The sequence below is a fragment of the Oncorhynchus nerka genome, linkage group LG3 (genome assembly GCF_034236695.1).
Source record: "Oncorhynchus nerka isolate Pitt River linkage group LG3, Oner_Uvic_2.0, whole genome shotgun sequence".
In the NCBI taxonomy this organism is placed as follows: Eukaryota; Metazoa; Chordata; class Actinopteri; order Salmoniformes; family Salmonidae; genus Oncorhynchus; species Oncorhynchus nerka.
Window position 1 is genome coordinate 35,511,378 of NC_088398.1, and position 17,230 is coordinate 35,528,607.

At 44.1% G+C, this 17,230-nt stretch overlaps 1 protein-coding gene and 1 non-coding gene across 2 annotated transcripts; one reads left to right on the forward strand and one right to left on the reverse strand.

Annotated features, from left to right (window-relative positions):
• Positions 1-7,448: 7,448 nt before the first annotated feature.
• On the reverse strand, positions 7,449-13,762 carry LOC115107361 (heparan-sulfate 6-O-sulfotransferase 2-like). Its single transcript, XM_029630759.2, has 2 exons — positions 12,839-13,762; positions 7,449-12,240 (listed from the first exon to the last, which is right to left on the reverse strand). The coding sequence occupies exons 1-2, from the start codon at positions 13,411-13,413 to the stop codon at positions 11,367-11,369; spliced, it is 1,449 nt and encodes a 482-aa protein (XP_029486619.1). The 5' UTR covers positions 13,414-13,762; the 3' UTR covers positions 7,449-11,366.
• A 97-nt stretch (positions 13,763-13,859) lies between these two features.
• On the forward strand, positions 13,860-13,932 carry trnaf-gaa (transfer RNA phenylalanine (anticodon GAA)). Its single transcript has one exon. It is a non-coding gene; the product is annotated as a tRNA-Phe (tRNA).
• Positions 13,933-17,230: the final 3,298 nt, after the last annotated feature.

Sequence of the window (17,230 nt, forward strand, 5' to 3'; positions counted from 1 at the left end):
CTTTTTAGGGATAGGGGGCAGCATTTTCACTTTTCGATGAATTGGTGCCCAAATTGAACGGCCTCCTACTCTGTCCCAGATGATAATATATGCATATTATTATTACTATTGGATAGAAAACACTCTGAAGTTTCTAAAACTGTTTCAATTATGTCTGCGAGTAAAGCAGAACTCATATGGCAGGCAAACTTCCAAACAGCAAGTGAGAATTCTGAAAAGGGTCGATGTGAAAGTCATCACCGATTCAATTCCCTGTAGTTTATGGATCTGTTTGCACTTCATACGCCTTCCACTAGATGTCAACAGTCAGTAGAACGTGGAATGAAGCCTCTAGTGTGATGCGGAGCCGGATGGGAGCTATTTGAGTCACTGGTCTGGCAGATTGCCAGTTCCTGGTCAAGCGCGCCAGTCATGGAATGGCAATGTGTGCCATTACTTATACAGATGTGAAGAAATGCTCCAGTTGGAACGTTATTGGATATATATGATAACATCCTGAAGATTGATTCTCTACTAAGTTTGACCAGTTTATTCGACTTGTAATATAACTTTTTGAAGTTTTCGTCCAATATTTGCCTTCCCTTGCGCCAGTGTTTGGCCACATGTACTACACATGCTAGCTAAAGTTGCTAATATGACATAAGTAATGGACATTATCGAACAAAAAAAAGATTTATAGTGGAAATAGGATTCCTGGCATTGCATTCTGATGAAGATAATCAAAGGTAAGGAAATATTTATGATGTAATTTCGTATTTCTGTTGACTCCAACATGGCGGAGAAATGTTATTTATATTTGAGCGCCGTCTCAGATTATTGCATGGTGTGCTTTTTACTAAAGTTTTTAAAAAAATCTGACACAGCGGTTGCATTAAGAACCATTGTATCGTTAATTATATGTCAAACGTATATGTATATCTATCTTTCATCAAAGTTTATGATGAGTATTTCTGTTATTTGACGTGACTCTCTGTAATTACTCCGGATATTTTGGAGGCATTTCTGAACATGGCGCCAATGTAAACCGAGATTTGTGGATATAAATATGCACATTATCGAACAAAACACAAATGTATTGTGTAACATGATGTCCTATGAGTGTCATCTGATGAAGATTATCAAAGGTTAGTGATTCATTTTATCTCTTTAATTTTCTGCTTTTGTGACTATCTTTGGCTGGGAAAAATGGCTGTGTTTTTTGGATTTGGTGGTGATCTAACATAAATATATGTTGTGTTTTCGCTGTAAAACATTTTTAAAAATCGGACACGATGGGTAGATTAACAAGATGTTTATCTTTCATTTGCTGTATTGGACTTGTTAATGTGTGACAGTTAAATATTTCAAAAAAATATTTTTGAATTTTGCACGCTGCCTTTTAACATTTTGATAATCTTCATCCGATGACACTCATATAACATGTTGGTCAAACGAAGTAGAGAATCAATCTTCAGGATGTTATTTTCATATATATCCAATAACGTTCCAACTGGAGCATTCATTTTTGTCTGAAGAGTCATGGAACGCAGGCGATATCAACAGTAATTTGCGCAACCAGGAACTGGCATTCTGACAGTCCACTGACTCATTCCCCTCCCATCCGGTCATACATCAGACTAGAGGCTTCATTCCACGTTCTACTGACTGTTGACATCTAGTGGAAGGCGTAGGAAGTGTGAACAGATCCATATCTTGTTTGGATTTGGATAGCTGATGACTTGAAATTCGACCAGCCCTAGAATTTCCACTTCCTGTTTGGAAGTTTGCCTGCCCTATGAGTTCTGTAAATCTCACAGAAACAGTTTTAGAAACTTCAGAGTATTTTATATCCAATAGTAATAATAATATGCATATATTAGCATCTAGGACAGAGTAGGATGCAGTTCACTATGGGCACGCAATTCATCCAAAGTGAAAATGCTGCCCCCTATCCCTAACAGTTAACTACTCATATAGAAATGGTAGTCTGTCAGGTACTCAGCAGGAAGGTCTAATTTCACTATTATTAAAACAAGACCCAGAATGCAAATATAAAGATCCAATCTATCTAAAAAAAAACTGGAGCGAAATGCATCAAACTCAGAATTAAAAAAGTTTTACCTGGTATTGTTCATCCTGATAAGACAGGTTTTTTACATGGACGATATGGGATTCATCCGTCCAACCACGTCTCCGGCTGCATCCAGTTTCTTTTTGTGAAGAAAAAGATGGTAGTGTCTGTCCCTGCAGAGATTACCTACCCCTCAATGACCTTACCATCAAGAATCGTTTCTTTCTTCCTCTGATTCCGGCCACACTAGAACAAGTTGGACAGGCTACCATCTACTCCAAACTGGACCTACGTAGTGCTTACAAACTGGTCCATATCCAAATTGGGGATGAGTGGAAGACTGCGTTCATCAACGCTAGGGGTCACTACAAATACCTTTTATGCTCTACAGTCTCACCAATGCTCCCGCAGTCATCCAGTCCTTCATGAATGGAGTTTTCCAGGACATGATCAGCCAGTTCATCATCGTGTACATTGACGATATCTGATCTACTCTCACTCCCTTGCAGAACACGTACAGCATGTGAAACAGGTCCTCCAACAAATACAGGACCACCATCTTTATGTCAAGGCTGAGAAAAGTGCATTTCACGTTACTATGGTAACCTTCCTAGGGTTCGTGCTGACACCAGGAGGGGTTAACATGACGAAGGCAAAGTCACAGCCGTGATTAACTGGCCCAAACCTACCACCGTAAAGGAACTACAACGGTTCCTAGGGTTCTCCAACTACTACCGCCGGTTCATCCAAAACTGCAGCAGCACAACCGCTCCTCTCTCAGCTCTCACCAGCCAAAATACCCGTACCCTCCAATGGACCGCCACCACCCTTACTGCATTTGAGACCTTGCAATGCCTGTTCACCTCTGCACCCATCCTTAGGCATCCAGATCCTACCCTTCCTTTTGTTCTGGAGGTGGATGCTTCTGAAGTCGGCGTAGGAGCGGTTCTCTCTCAGCGGGTCAAGAGCTTCTCGCCATGAAGTTGGCTATCGAAGAGTGCCACTGGTTAGAGGGAGCTCATCACCCATTCTTTGTCCTTACCGACCACATCAATTTGGAGTACTTAAGAAGTGCTAAGAGGCTCAACCCCAGACAGGCTCGCTGGGCACTCTTCTTCACCCGCTTCAACTTCACCGTCACCTATCTACCCGGCAAGAAAAATGTGAAGGCTGATTCCTTTGACTCCCCTTCCTCTAACCCAGCTCCCAAGCCCATGCTGCCTCCGTCTTGCGTCGTGGGACCCATACAGTGGGAAATCCAATCAGCCGTCCAAGAGGCCCTATGCCAAAACCCAGCACCTTCCGACACCCCTGCAGGCAAGGCCTATGTTCCGGCGTCCGTCAGACCCCAACTAATGCATTGGTGCCATACCTCGCTGAGTTCTGGCTTTCCTGGAATCACCTGGACCACGGAGCTACTGACACACAAGTTCTGGTGGTCATCCCTAACAGCAGATGTCCGAGATTACGTTCTCTCCTGTCCTGTCTGTGCATGGGCAAAGAGCCCTCGCCAACTACCTACCGGTAAACGCGAGCCTTTACCTATTTCACACAGACCATAGTCTCACATTGCCATGGATTTCCTCACGGATCCGCCGCACTCTTCGGGCTTCAAACCTATTTAAGTTGTAGTGGACCGGTTCTCCCAGATGAGCCGACTCATCCCCCTTCCGCATCTACCTAATGCCATGGAAATGGCTGAGTGCATGGTCCAACAGGTGTTTCGTCTGTATGGGATTCCGGAAGACATTGCTTTGGATCGGGGACCCCAGTTCGATCGGGGACCCCAGTTCATCTCCAGGGTGTGGTGAGCCTTCTGCTACTGACTGGGGATTTCCGTCAGCCTATCCTCCGGATACCATCCCCAAACCAACAGGCAGGTGGAACATCTGCATCGGGAAATAGGGAAGTACTTTCGCCAACACTGCACCCACCAACCACACGAGTGGAGTCGCTATCTAGCCTGGGCCAAATACTCACAGAACTTCCTGCGGCATTCCTTACTCCATCTCACTCCTTTTCAGTGTGTCCTCAGGTACCAACCCCCCGTGTTCCCATGGGAGACCGAGCCCGGAACTGTGCCTGCCGTCAATGAGTGATTTTGATGGAGCGAGCAAGTTTGGGAGACCGCACATCGGCACCTCCATCAAGCTTCCCTCGCCGGTCAGCGAACCGTTTCTGGGAGGGGGAAGCTTGGAGGTGCCAATAGCTGAAATGGTCCACCCACACAGACAGTGTGGTCTTCAACCTCAAACTTTTACAGATGCACAATTGAGAGCATCCTGTCGGCTGTATCACCGCCTGGTACGGAAAACTGCACCGCCCACACCAGCTCTCCAGAGGGTGGTGCAGTCTGCACAACGCATCACCGGGGGCAAACAAACTGCCCTCGAGGACACCTACACCACCCGATGTCACAGGATGGCCAAAAAGATCATCAAGGACAACAACCACTGGAGCCACTGCCGGTTCCGCTACATCTGTGAAAGTGGAATGTGTTGTTTGTTGATTGAAAAACAAGAAAACGTTAAAAAATATATATAAATATATAAACATCTCCTTTTTCGATATAACTATACTAAAAATATCCACGTCACCAAAATAATTGATTAAAACACACTGTTTTGCAATGAATGTCTACAGTAGCCTCAACATCACTCCGTAGAGTAGCACCATGGACAGCTGGCTTCCGTTCTCCTGTGGGTACATTGACTTCAATACAAAATCTAGGAGGCTCATGGTTCTCACCCCCTTCCAGAGACTTACACAGAAATTATGACAACTTTCGGTGGACATCCTTCAACCTTTCAGAGCTCTTGCAGCATCAACTGACATGTTGTCCACCCAATCAAAGGATCAGAGAATGAATCTAGTACTGAAGGCATAAGCTACAGCTAGCTAGCACTGCAGTGCATACAATGTGGTGAGTTGTCTCAAAGAGAGAGAAAGACGATAGTTTCACAGTTTTGAACAAATTCATTTCTTCAAAAATGAAGGAGAAGCAAGAGAGCGAGAAACAGAGAGAGAGTGGTGTGGATAGAGTGATGGACTAAAGAGAGGTGGAGGAGAAGACGAGGGGACCTATGGGCCACAATGAGTGTGAAAGTCCACAGCCAGAGAGAGAGAGCAAAGTAATTAAGTATCTATAATCCCCTCAGTTTGTGAAAGCACCACTTACACAAAAACAAACAGTATACAGGATACACACATGTAACTGGCATGTACTCGTAAGCAATACTCATAAATGACATGCAGTGGGTCCTCATTTAAAAGTTGCATCATACCGCAGCACAGCTTACAGGACGCTGCGGTATAGCATGGGAGTGTTGGAGTGCATGTGGTCATAGTATTTTATTGTCAGCCACTGTTGCCATTAATGCTAGTTCAACCACAGAGGTCCATGCAGGCCAGACATTTTGATTGCTATATCCTATCTTAAAGAGCATATTCCAAGGTTTATAATTAACCTAGTTTTGCCAAACAACACAACAAATTGTGCAGATTGTGTTCTCTGTTTCAAAATAAAACGTTTTCCAAGAATAACTGCAGCTCCATGCTCTAGTCACCAAATACCCATTTGGGGAAAATATTTTATTATGTTATATTCATATTGTAAAGGGCTGGGGAATATAAGTGTGTGACGTCTGCTACGGAAATGAACAAGTAAATATATTTGACATGGCGTAGTCACAGCCTCAGCTACTACAGCACAGATACATACATCTTAAAACATTCTGTTATTTTGAAATAAATTGTCTTAGTACCATGTTTTTATGACCTTCCCAAACAAAATATTAATGGATTTCTTTATGATTGTCGATGTGAAATGTATATACTGTATTAGACACACCTACTCATTCAAGGATTTTTTGTTATTTCTTACTATTTTCTACATTGTAGAATAATAGTGAAGACATCAAAACTATGAAATAACACATATGGACTCATGTAGTAACCAAAAAAGTGTTAAACAAATCTAAATATATTTTAGATTCCTCAAAGTAGACACCCTTTCCCTTGATGACAGCTTTGCACACACTCTTGGCATTCTCTCAACCAGCTTCATGAGGCAGTCACCTACTAGGGCAAGAACAGGAAACAGAAACGACAGTTCATCATTACTTTAAGACAAGAAGGTCAGTCAATCCAGAGAATGTCAAGAACTTTGAACTTTTCTTCAAGTGCAGTCGCAAAAACCATCAAGCGCTATGATGAAACTGGCTCTCATGAGGACCGCCACAGGAAAGGAAGACCCAGAGTTACCTCTGTTGCAGATGATACGTTCATTAGTTACCAGCCTCAGATCGCAGCCGAAATAAATGCTTCACAGAGTTCAAGTAACAGACAAATCTCAACATTAAATGGTCAGACTGCGTGAATCAGGCCTTCATGGTCAAATTGCTGCAAAGAAACCACTACTAAAGGACACCAATAAGGAGAGACTTGCTTGGGCCAAGAAACATTAGACCAGTGGAAATCTGTCCTTTGGTCTGATGAGTCCAAATTTTTTATTTTTGTTTCCACCCGCCGTATCTTTGTGAGACGCAGAGTAGGTGAACGAATCATCTCCGCATGTGCAGTTCCCACCGTGTAGCATGGAGGAAGAGGTGTGATGGTGCTTTGCTGGTGACACTGTCAGTGATTTATTTAGAATTCAAGGCACACTTAACCAGCATGGCTACCACAGCATTGTGCAGCGTTACGCCATCCCATCTGGTTTGCGCTAAGCGGTACTATAATTTGTTTTTCAAAAGGACAATGACCCAACACACCTCCAGGCTGTGTAAGGGCTATTTGACCAAGAAGGAGCATGATTGAGTGCTGCATCAGATGACCTCACCTCCACAATCACCAGACCTCAACCCAAATGAGATGTGTCAGACACAACTAAGAATAACCATACTTGTATGCCAGGGCCACATTCAGCGGCCAAATGTTGCAGATAGAAATGGCATAAACAGAGATGTGATTCCTTATTCTACGTAGTATAGTTCTATCTGAATGTTCCAAAACGTGCCCATGGTACCTATGCATGGTGCACTGTGGTGTTATTGTAGCATGTGCAGCATTCAGATTTCCATCAATTTATTCCTTGCACAATCAAGTAATACATTCAAAGTATAATTTACAGACAGGGATTATAATTTAGACTAGACCAGATTTATAAAAAGAACTAGAGATTACATTTTCAGTGGAGACAGTTGTGGTCACATGGAATCGGCACCTCCTGCTGGAGCAAACAGAGAAGGCAACGATGAGACAACTTGATGGTCCAATCGTGACCTGGCTGGCAACACATTCGTACCAACCAGAGACAAGCGTGTAGGTTACACATGTGTAGTAAGGATGTGGACATATCAACAAACTAATGCATATTAGTAACAAGACATGACACCAGTGAATTATTTTTGTTTAATATACAAAAGAGAAGACAAGGATAGCACAAAAAGTGAATATAACAGACAGGTGTGCTACAGATTGAGGTAATTATACAAATCTAATTTTGTGAGAAATGTGTTTCTTTCCACACGATCACTTAAGTCTTTCTCAGTCATTTGTAAGCTGCATGTCATCCGACAAATCATTCAACAGCTTTACCCTGACCTACAATAAGTCATGACAAAAATAGTAGCATAATACGAATACAAAAATCTCAGTGAAAACAAAAACATAGCTTATTCTCTTTCAAACAAAACCAGTTGTATTCAGACCCCTTAACCTTTTCCACATTTTGTTACATTACAGCCTTTTTCTAAACTAAATCTATTTTAAATGTTTTCCTCAATCTACTTACAATAACCCATAATGACTAAGCAAAAACAGGTTTAGAAATGTTATCAAACGTATCAACAAAAAAATGATTCCTTACAAATGTATTCAGACCCTTTGCTATGAGACTCAAATTAGCTCAGGTGCATCCCGTTTCCATTGATCATGGGCTCCAGAGTGGCGCAGCGGTCAAGGCACTGCATCTCAGTGCAAGAGGGGTCACTACAGACACTGGTTCGATTCCAGACTGTGTCACAGCAGGCTGTGATTGGGAGTCCCATAGGGATGTTAGGAATCAGCAAGACTATTCCTGGAGCTGGCCGCACATCCAAACTGAGCAATCGGGGGATAAGGGCCTTGGTTAGGGAGGTGACCAAGAACCCAATGTTCACTCTGACAGAGCTCTAGAGCTCAACAGATTACACCAATCTGCAGCATTACACCAATCAGGCCTTTATGGTAGAGTGGCCAGACGGAAGCCACTCCTCAGTAAAAGGCACATGACAGCCCGCTTGGAGTTTGCCAAAAGGCACCAAAATGACTCTCAGACCATGAGAAACAAGATTCTCTGGTCTGATGAAACTAAGATTAAACTCTTTGGCCTGAATGCCAAGCGTCATGTCTGAAGGAAACCTGGCACCATCCCTATGGTGAAGCATGGTGGTGGCAGCATCATTCTGTGGGGGTGTTTTTCAGTGGCAGGGACTGGGAGACTAGTCAGGATCAAGGGAAAGATGAAAGGAGCAAAGCACAGAGATCCTGCTCGAGAGGGCTCAAGACCTCAGATTGGGGCGAAGGTTAACCTTCCAGAAGGACAACGACCCTAAGCACACAGCCAAGACAACGCATAAGTGGCTTTGGGACAAGTCTCTGAATGTCCTTGAGCGGCCCAGCCAGAGCCTGAAGTTGAACACCTCTGGAGAGACCTGAAAATAGCTGTGCAGTGACACTCCCCATCCAACCTGACAGCGCTTAAGAGGATCTGCAGAGAAGAATGGGAGAAACTCCCCAAATACAGGTGTGCCACACTTATAGCGTCATACTCAAGATGACTAGATGGCTGCCAAAGGTGCTTCAACAAAGTACTGAGTAAAGGGTCTGAATAATAATGTACATTGGAATATATATATATATATATTTTTTTTAAAGATTCCTAAAACCTGTTTTTGCTTTGTCATTATGTGGTATTGTGTGTAGATTGATGAGAAAAAAAAACAATCGAATCCATTTTAAAATGAGGATATAACATAAGTAAATGTGGAAAAAGTCAAGGGGTCTGAATACTTCCTGAATGCACTGTACCTCAATATCAAAATTATTATAATTAAAAAATTTCTGTACTAGTAACCAACAGTTCTGCACCAGAATCGTAGGGATCTCCTCAGAAGGCTTGGGTGATTGTGAAGGGCTTGGGATTGGTGGTGGGCCTGGACCAAATGGCACTCTATTCTCTATATAGTGCACTAATTTTGACCAGGTTCTAGTCAAAAACTAGTGCACTATATTAGGGAATAGGGTGCCAATTGGGACAAGCACTGTATTCTCTCTCAGAAATGTCATGGCCACAATGTGGGTAAGTGAAGTACATGAAAACAAATTACATTCAAGAAACATAAGTAGGTATAGCGAAATGGAAAACTGGCCATGGACTAAAGCAGCGGTTCCCAAACTAGGGGTCGTGACCCCGTAGGGGTCGCCTGATATGAAAATGGGGTCGCAGGAGAATTTCCAAAATCCTGTTATAATATTGTCTTTGTCTCTCAAAATCATTGTAATGTGGGTCACCTTAAAAATCGAGATGAAAATGATTAAAATCTAAAAATGTGAAATTCAACCAGAGAGCGCCCTTAGATCATTGGAAAAGGCCACACTTGACCATTGCAATTAAAATTATTCCACGGTGAATGGCTAAGCCCAGTATGCTATGAAACCATACACTATTTCAGAGACTTTGATACTACTGGCCACAATTGATATGGTGAAAACAATGTGGTGAGGCAAAGGCACATAAACTCACATCAACACCTTTGTCAGATAACTCCCCACCTTATGCTCTCCAATTGGATGCTAGCTGTGAGGGCCTAGATGCATTGACTTTTGTTCACTACATGTCGGGGGATGCTATTCTCAACTACATATTGTTCTGTCTCACGATTCACGAGCATGAAACGGCACAGGGGATGTTTAGTGTGCCCCGTGGCTATATTAACAAAAACAGATTCCATGGGATTGAATGGTGGGCTTTTGCACAGTTGGGGATCCATCTATCACGGGACGGCGGGTAGGCCTGTGCACTCTAGTTATGAATGTGTCTCCACCTGCCATATGGACGCATTGTATGACACACCCACTGAGCCATAATGGATACACCAAGAGCAACTGGCGGCAAAAGAGCTGTGCACAGAACTTGGAGATATGCAGCAGGTAACTTAGATTGTAAACTATATCGCGTAAGCCTGTTCACAAAACTATGTGGACATACGGGATCATAGCATGACAATGTTCCATTTCACACGAGGCTTGGTGGTTATCAAGGGTTAGTGTTGGAATGATTTTTAGAATTGAGAGTGGAACGGTTGTCATTCGCAATGGATGTAAAAACAGATCTGTGTAATGAAAAGAAGATGTGTCTCCTTGCCTATGTAACAGACATATTTGGGGAACTGAACGCAAGCATGCAGGGGAAATAGAAAAATATTATACAGATGGAAATCCATTTGACTGTGATCCTGGCGCAGTTGACATGCCGGTAAGTGAAATGACACAGCTGATTCACGGGTCACTATGGAGGAGTTTTGGGACCTAACTCAGGGAAAACTGTGCCATCTCCCTCCGGGTATTAAAACTAATGGTACGCTGATTCAGTGCTCTCGTCTGCATTAAAAACAAATATCGATCCAGGTTGAATGTGACAGGAGAGATGAGATGCACACTGTCGACCACGTCCCCTGACTTTGAGTAGCTCCGACGCGACATGCATCAAGCACACCCCTCTCATTAGTGGTGGTGAGATGAGATGAGATCCATTTTGTCAGACTAATTTCCAATTGACTGTCATGGCCCCACATTAAAAGTATATGAGGGTGGGTTGAGAATACAATCAGAAATACTGAAGGAATGTTTTACAATTGACCGCCATAGTAAATTTCACATGGTTGGGGTTGGGAGAATTTTCACACATCAAAATGGGGTCATGGCCAAAAATGTTTGGGAACCCCTGGATTAAAGGTTGGGATGCAGGCTAAAGGGAGCTGTGCGTGGTTAGCGTTGAGTTTTGAAAATGAATGTGTCCCATATCTCTTTGTTCCTGAAGTGTGCATTTGTTCACTATTCCCCAAATATTTAATAGCGCTGGATTGGTGTAGGCATGGGCAAAACCACATTTTTCTTATACCAGTCATTTCCTTTCAAAATCACGAAGGGACGTGAACATGTGCACACTTCGGGAGAAAGGAGATATTGGGACACACCCATAATGTCTGTGCAGACAAGGCAAGCCTGGAAAATTCACATGGCTCACTCCTTCTTCGGCTTGGTCCTCTCACTACTACCGCCACTGTTCCACATTGTCCATGTAGTCCTCCATGGTGCTGTTCTCCTCCAGACCCCACCACTCTGGCAGCTGCACCTCAGCCTCAACCGCCTGTCCACCTTCCCTCTCCTGCTTCATCTCTGGGGAGGGTGGTCGTAGGTGGGTGGTGATCGCCTCCCCGGCCTGGGTCTCTGTCCACTGGGGCTTGTTGCTGGGCCACATCGCCACCGGCCATCCTATCCCCAGCCTAGTTGACCCCAGCCTCCCTCGAAGCCTCCTCCTCTCCTGCTGCCTCTTCTCCCTGGCCTGCCTCCTCTCCTGCTGACGGGCCACCTGGAAGCGCTGGATGAACAGGTCGCGTGCGTACTCATACAGCTCCACGTCCCATTGGTTCAGCTGGCGGATCCGTTGTTGCGTCTCAGGGGCGACCTCTACACTGCTCGCCCGCGTCCCGTTGAGCTGGGTGAAGGGGGCGATGAACGCCAGGCGGAAGGTCTTCTCAAACAGATACTGGGTTTTCCTCTGGTACTCTGTCAGGCCAAAGAAGGCCATACCCCGCAGGTTCCGCTTGGCGCTCTCTAATAACACGGCCCAGCGCTCGTCCTCGCTCATGGCCGAGTCGTTGTAACAGCCCACTAGGCTGAGATCTGCCAGCATGCGGACCTGCCGGTTGTTGGCCAGGTTGTAGGGGCAGTCCATGAAATCCTTTAGAGAGCAGCCTGACCAGTCATCCCCGGGGTAGCAGCTGGGCAGCTCGGCCAGCGTGGGGGAGCGACCGTCACACACGTGCAGGGAGGCTTTCCAGGTGGCACCACGCTGCACGTGCCGCCACTCGCTCAGGTAGCGCCACACTGGGTCACGCAGGATGGTGATGTAGTAGTAGTTCCGGCTGAGAGAGAAGAGACCTAGGTCAGTTAATTTTTCTTTATATTTGGGGTTTTGTATTCAGCACCTCTGAAAATTCACCTAACTAATAATAACCAACGAAATGGCCTCAATGAGTTTACGTCACAAATGGCATGCTATTTCCTATAAAGGGGCACTACTTTTGACCAGGGCCTCTGATCAAAACCAGTGGACTATAATAGAGGAATATAAGGGGGTAAATTGGGACACAGCCTCTGTATGCACCCATCTTCCAAGTTCCCAACCATCTCACAGTCTCTCTGCAGATCACCCAACCCACACACCCAATCATGCCTTCAAAGTGTGAGTTCATGCAGAGTGCCAACAATATTTGATTCTAACTCCTCCCAAAAACACACATTTTCCCAACAATTTGGCTCACAACACATTTTACACTGACTCGGACATGAGAGAAGTTACACAAACAATACCAGACAAAATCAGGATTACCACTCAAAGATCATACATAATTAAATATGAGCTGTGGATTCAATATTGGGAGAAGATGCTGAACAAATTGAAATGTTCGTCTACAATTCATGTCAAATCCATTCCTCGTTATACTCTTGATTGACACTCACCTGGGAACTGTAGGCTTCTTGGGTGGCTCACGCATGTTCATGAGGGACGGCACGCAGTTGGTCAGCTCTGTCCAGTCCGCGTGAAGACCGCAGCTCCATCCGGTCGAGAACCGGGAGAAAAGCCACGTTTCCCTTTTACCTGGCCGGTAACAGGTACATTTCTTTTGGCCAGCATGACACTCACAAGGCCTCTCGAGTTTAATATTACGCACTAAATGTCGACCAAAGGTTGTGCCCCCTGTCTTCTGAATGTGAAGAAAAACAATAACATCGTCTCCCTTGATATTGAAGTCAACGAGGCGACTGAGGTCGGAAGTTGTGAAATTGAAGCGGGGAACGAACCGGGCTAGGGCACCGTCCTCAGCGACGTACGGGTCCTTTCCACTGAGGCCAATGTTGTTTACCTCTCCCCGGGACCCGATGGCATTGCCGCCCGACCTGGAGGACAATGATCCTATGTGCAACAGCTGGCAATCGGAGCTAGGACAAACGTACTGAAGCACAATAACGCCAAAGAGCAACACCATCACCAGGGCAATATAGAGCCGGTGTTGGTTGGTGGACTTTTCATCCATCTTCCCGAGAGAAACCAAACCGCATTACTCGAACAGTTTGCCCCTCTGCTGGGCCCTTCCTCGGCTGGGGAAAACACTGGTTATATATTGCTTTCACTTCGTTTACTAAACAAGAACAATGGCCACCTATGGCTGGCTAGCCACACTTGCTAACGTAAGTTACATTCGCATACAGAGAGCGCTTTGATGTTTCACGAAATAATAGTGGCACAGGAGTGATACCATTTACTTCTCACATAAATCTGCTTATAGATTAAGGATTTTGTGTTTCCACCTACAATAGCTCGGTGTTTAGAGTTCCCTTCCATTATCACGTTCCCTGTGATCCTCAACCTATCCTCCCACAATCCCCTGCGTTGGCTAGGGAAATACGTCACTTGGTGGAGGCCTTTATACATTCCCCCTCCCCCTAGTACATAAAGCTACCACGTCACACTTATCGCACTGCCGAAATAGCTCAGTTGGGACAGCGTTAGACTGAAGATCTAAAGGTCCCTGGTTCGATCCCGGGTTTCGGCAAGGTGTATATTTTTTGGGGGTCACATACACATGTTATTGCGGGTGGCGCGAAGCGATTGTTTCTCTAGCTCCAACAATGCAGTAATATCTACGCTACACAACCTAAAAGTAAAATAACGGAATAAAGTGGGCTCCCGAGTGACGCAGCGGTCTAAGGCACTGGATCTCAGTGCTAGCGACCTCGGTATGATTCCAGACTGTATCACAACTGGCTGTGATTGGGAGACGCACAGATGACTCAGCATTGTCCCGGTTAGGGTTTGGCCGGTGTAGGTCTTCATTGAAAATTTGAATTGGTTCTTAACCGACTTGCCTAGTTAAATAATATATACATATTAGGATGAGCAATGTCAGAGTGGCATAGACTAAAATATAATACAGTATATAGAGATGAGTAAAGCCAAAATATATAAACATTCAAGTGGCCAGTGATTTCAAATCTATGTATCGACTAGTATTTTACTTCTTTTGAGGCTATATAACATTGGGATATTGAATGTTTTTTTGGGTTGAGAAACAAATACTGAAATCAGAGTCAACATGGGCTTCCTCTTTCTATGCAATGATGTGAAAGAACTGTAAGCCTACAGATGTTGGTAGGTTAGATGAACCATAGCTTCACCTACCCCTTCGTATTTGTTATAGATCCCCATTCCTCTTCCTGGGGTCCAGCTAAATTAAGGAAGTATTCATTTAAAAAAAACATTCCAATACATTTACAACATATTCCACAACACATGGTGTGCCCTCAGGCCACGACTCTACGAACACATATCTAAAATGTGTGTGTGTGTATAGTGCGTATGTTATTGTGTGTGTCTGTGCCTATGTTTCCGACAGTGCAGCAATATCTAACATGTAATCTAACAATAAATAATACACACAAATCTAAGTAAAGGAATGGAATAAGAATAGCAATGACAGAACACCATAGGCTAAGATGCAATAAATGGTATAAAATACAGTATATACATTGAGATAAGTGATGAAAGATATGTAGACATTATTAAAGTGGCATTATTAGTGACTAGTGATCCATTTGTTAAAGTGGCCAATGATTTCAAGTCTATGTAGCCAGCAGCCTCTCTTTTGCTAGTAATGGCTGTTTAACAATCTGATGGCCTTGAGATTGCTGTTTTTCAGACTCTCGGCCCCAGCTTTGATGCACCTGTACTGACCTTGCCATCTGGATGGTAGCGAGGTGATCAGGCATTGGCTCGAGTGGGTGTTGTCCTTGATGATCTTTTTAGCCTTCCTATGACATCGGGTGGTATAGGTGTCCTGGAGAGTTTGCCCCCGGTGATGCATTGTGCAAACTGCACCACCCTCTGGAGGGCCCTGCGGTTGTCGGCGGTTCAGTTGCCGTACCAGGCGGTGATACAGCCCGACAGGATGCTCTCAATTGTGCCTCTGTAAAAGTTTGTCATGGTTTTAGGTGACAAGCCACATTTCTTCCGCCTCCTGAGGTTGAAGAGGCGCTGTTGTGCCTTCTTCACCACACTGTGGTGAATGGATGGACCATTTCAGTTTGTCCGTGATGTGTAATCAGAGGAACTTAACTTTCCACCACCTACGCTGCTGTCCCGTCAATGTGGATAGGGGGGTGCTTCCTCTGCTGTTTCCTTAAGTCCACAATAATTTCCTTTGTTTTGTTGACAAAACACCACACTCCGAGTGCCCTTACCTCCTCCTTGTAATCGGTTTCGTCCTTGTTGGTAATCAAGCCTACTACTGTTGTGTTGTCTGCAAACTTGATGACTGAGTTGGAGGCGTGCATGGCTACGCAGTCATGGGTGAACAGGGAGTACAGGAGGGTGCTGGGCACGCACCCTTGTGGGGCCCCAGTGTTGAGGATCAGTGAAGTGGAGATGTTTCCTACCATCAGGAAGTCCAGGACCCAATTGCACAGGGCAGGGTTCAGACCCAGGGCCTCGAGCTTGAAGATGAGCTTGTAGAGTACTATGGTGTTGAATACTGAGCTATAGTCAATGAACAGCATTCTTACATAGGTATTCCACTTGTCCAGATGGGATAGGGCAGTGTGCAGTGTGATGGTGATTGCATCGTCTGTGGACCTATTGGAGCGATATGCAAATTGAAGTGGGTGTAGGGTGATAGGTATGGTGGAGGTGATTTGATCCTTGGCTAGTCTTTTCAAGCACTTCATGATGACATAAGTGTGTGCTACGGAGTGATAGTCATTTAGTTGTGACCATGACAGTTTACAATCCAGGGTTACTCCAATCAGTTTAAACTATTTAGAAGTAACTTATTCCTTGCCACCCATTCTGAAACGAACTGCAGCTCTTTGCTAAGTGTTGCAGTAATTTTAGTAGCTGTAGTAGCTGATGTGTAGGGTTGAGTCATCCGCATACATAGACACGCTTTACTCAGTCAGTGTCATGTCGTTAGAAAATATTGAAAAAAGGGGCCTAGACAGCTGCCTTGTGGAATTCCTGATTCTACCTGGATTATTTTGGAGTGGCTTCCATTAAAAAACACCCCCGGTCTACTGTTACACAGGTAAATCTTTATCCAAAATATAGCAGGGAGTGTAAAGTACACACTTTCTAGTAGGCTTAAATTGAAGATACAGCAAATAGGTGTGTCAATATCATCCGCTATTATCTGCAGTAATTCTCTATCCCAGTTGTCAGATCCAGGTGGCTTGTCATTGTTGATAGACAACAATAATTGTGAAGGAGAGTAGACAAGACCTGTAGCTTCTACACACAAAGGCATATACATGATTGAATGTTCATAAGTATTATGGATTTAATTTTTCAAAGTGCATATTTTGAAATAGGAAGAAGTTAAATTTTTAGGGTAAACTAAACTAACCATCATGTCAGTAATTCAGAAAATAAAACATTTAAGACCATGTAAATATCCGTCTTTATTTAATATACCCGTTACAATGTAGCATCCATCTCATCTTGTTTTCCTCATAACATTTTCGAGAAACGCGGATAAAAAAATCTGATGGATTGTTACAGCCTCTTTGCAGAGACATTTAAAATGGCTGCTTATTATTAACACAGTTTTAAAAATGACTCTTTTAAGCCACTTACATTTGTGTCCCAAATTACATTTGAGTATTCCCTATGTAGTGCACTAATCTTGACCAGTGCTATAAAGGGAATAGGGTAACATTTGGGACACAGGCATACTCTCCTCAGGCATCACAAAGATGACTCAATGTTGTTGTTGTGGGCTAAAGACAGATGGGGGTGTGTCTTCATTTATTAATCTCTTCAACTATCAGGCTGTGTCTGAAATTGAACCCTGTTCTTTATAT

What these genes read in the sequence shown, in the direction of transcription:
- LOC115107361 (XM_029630759.2), bottom strand. Translation starts at nt 13,413, where the DNA reads ATGGATGAAAAGTCCACCAACCAACACCGGCTCTATATTGCCCTGGTG. An exon ending in AAGAAGCCTACAGTTCCCAG is followed by an intron (nt 12,241 to 12,838) that starts GTGAGTGTCAAT and finishes CTTCTCTCTCAG; the next exon opens with CCGGAACTACTACTACATCA.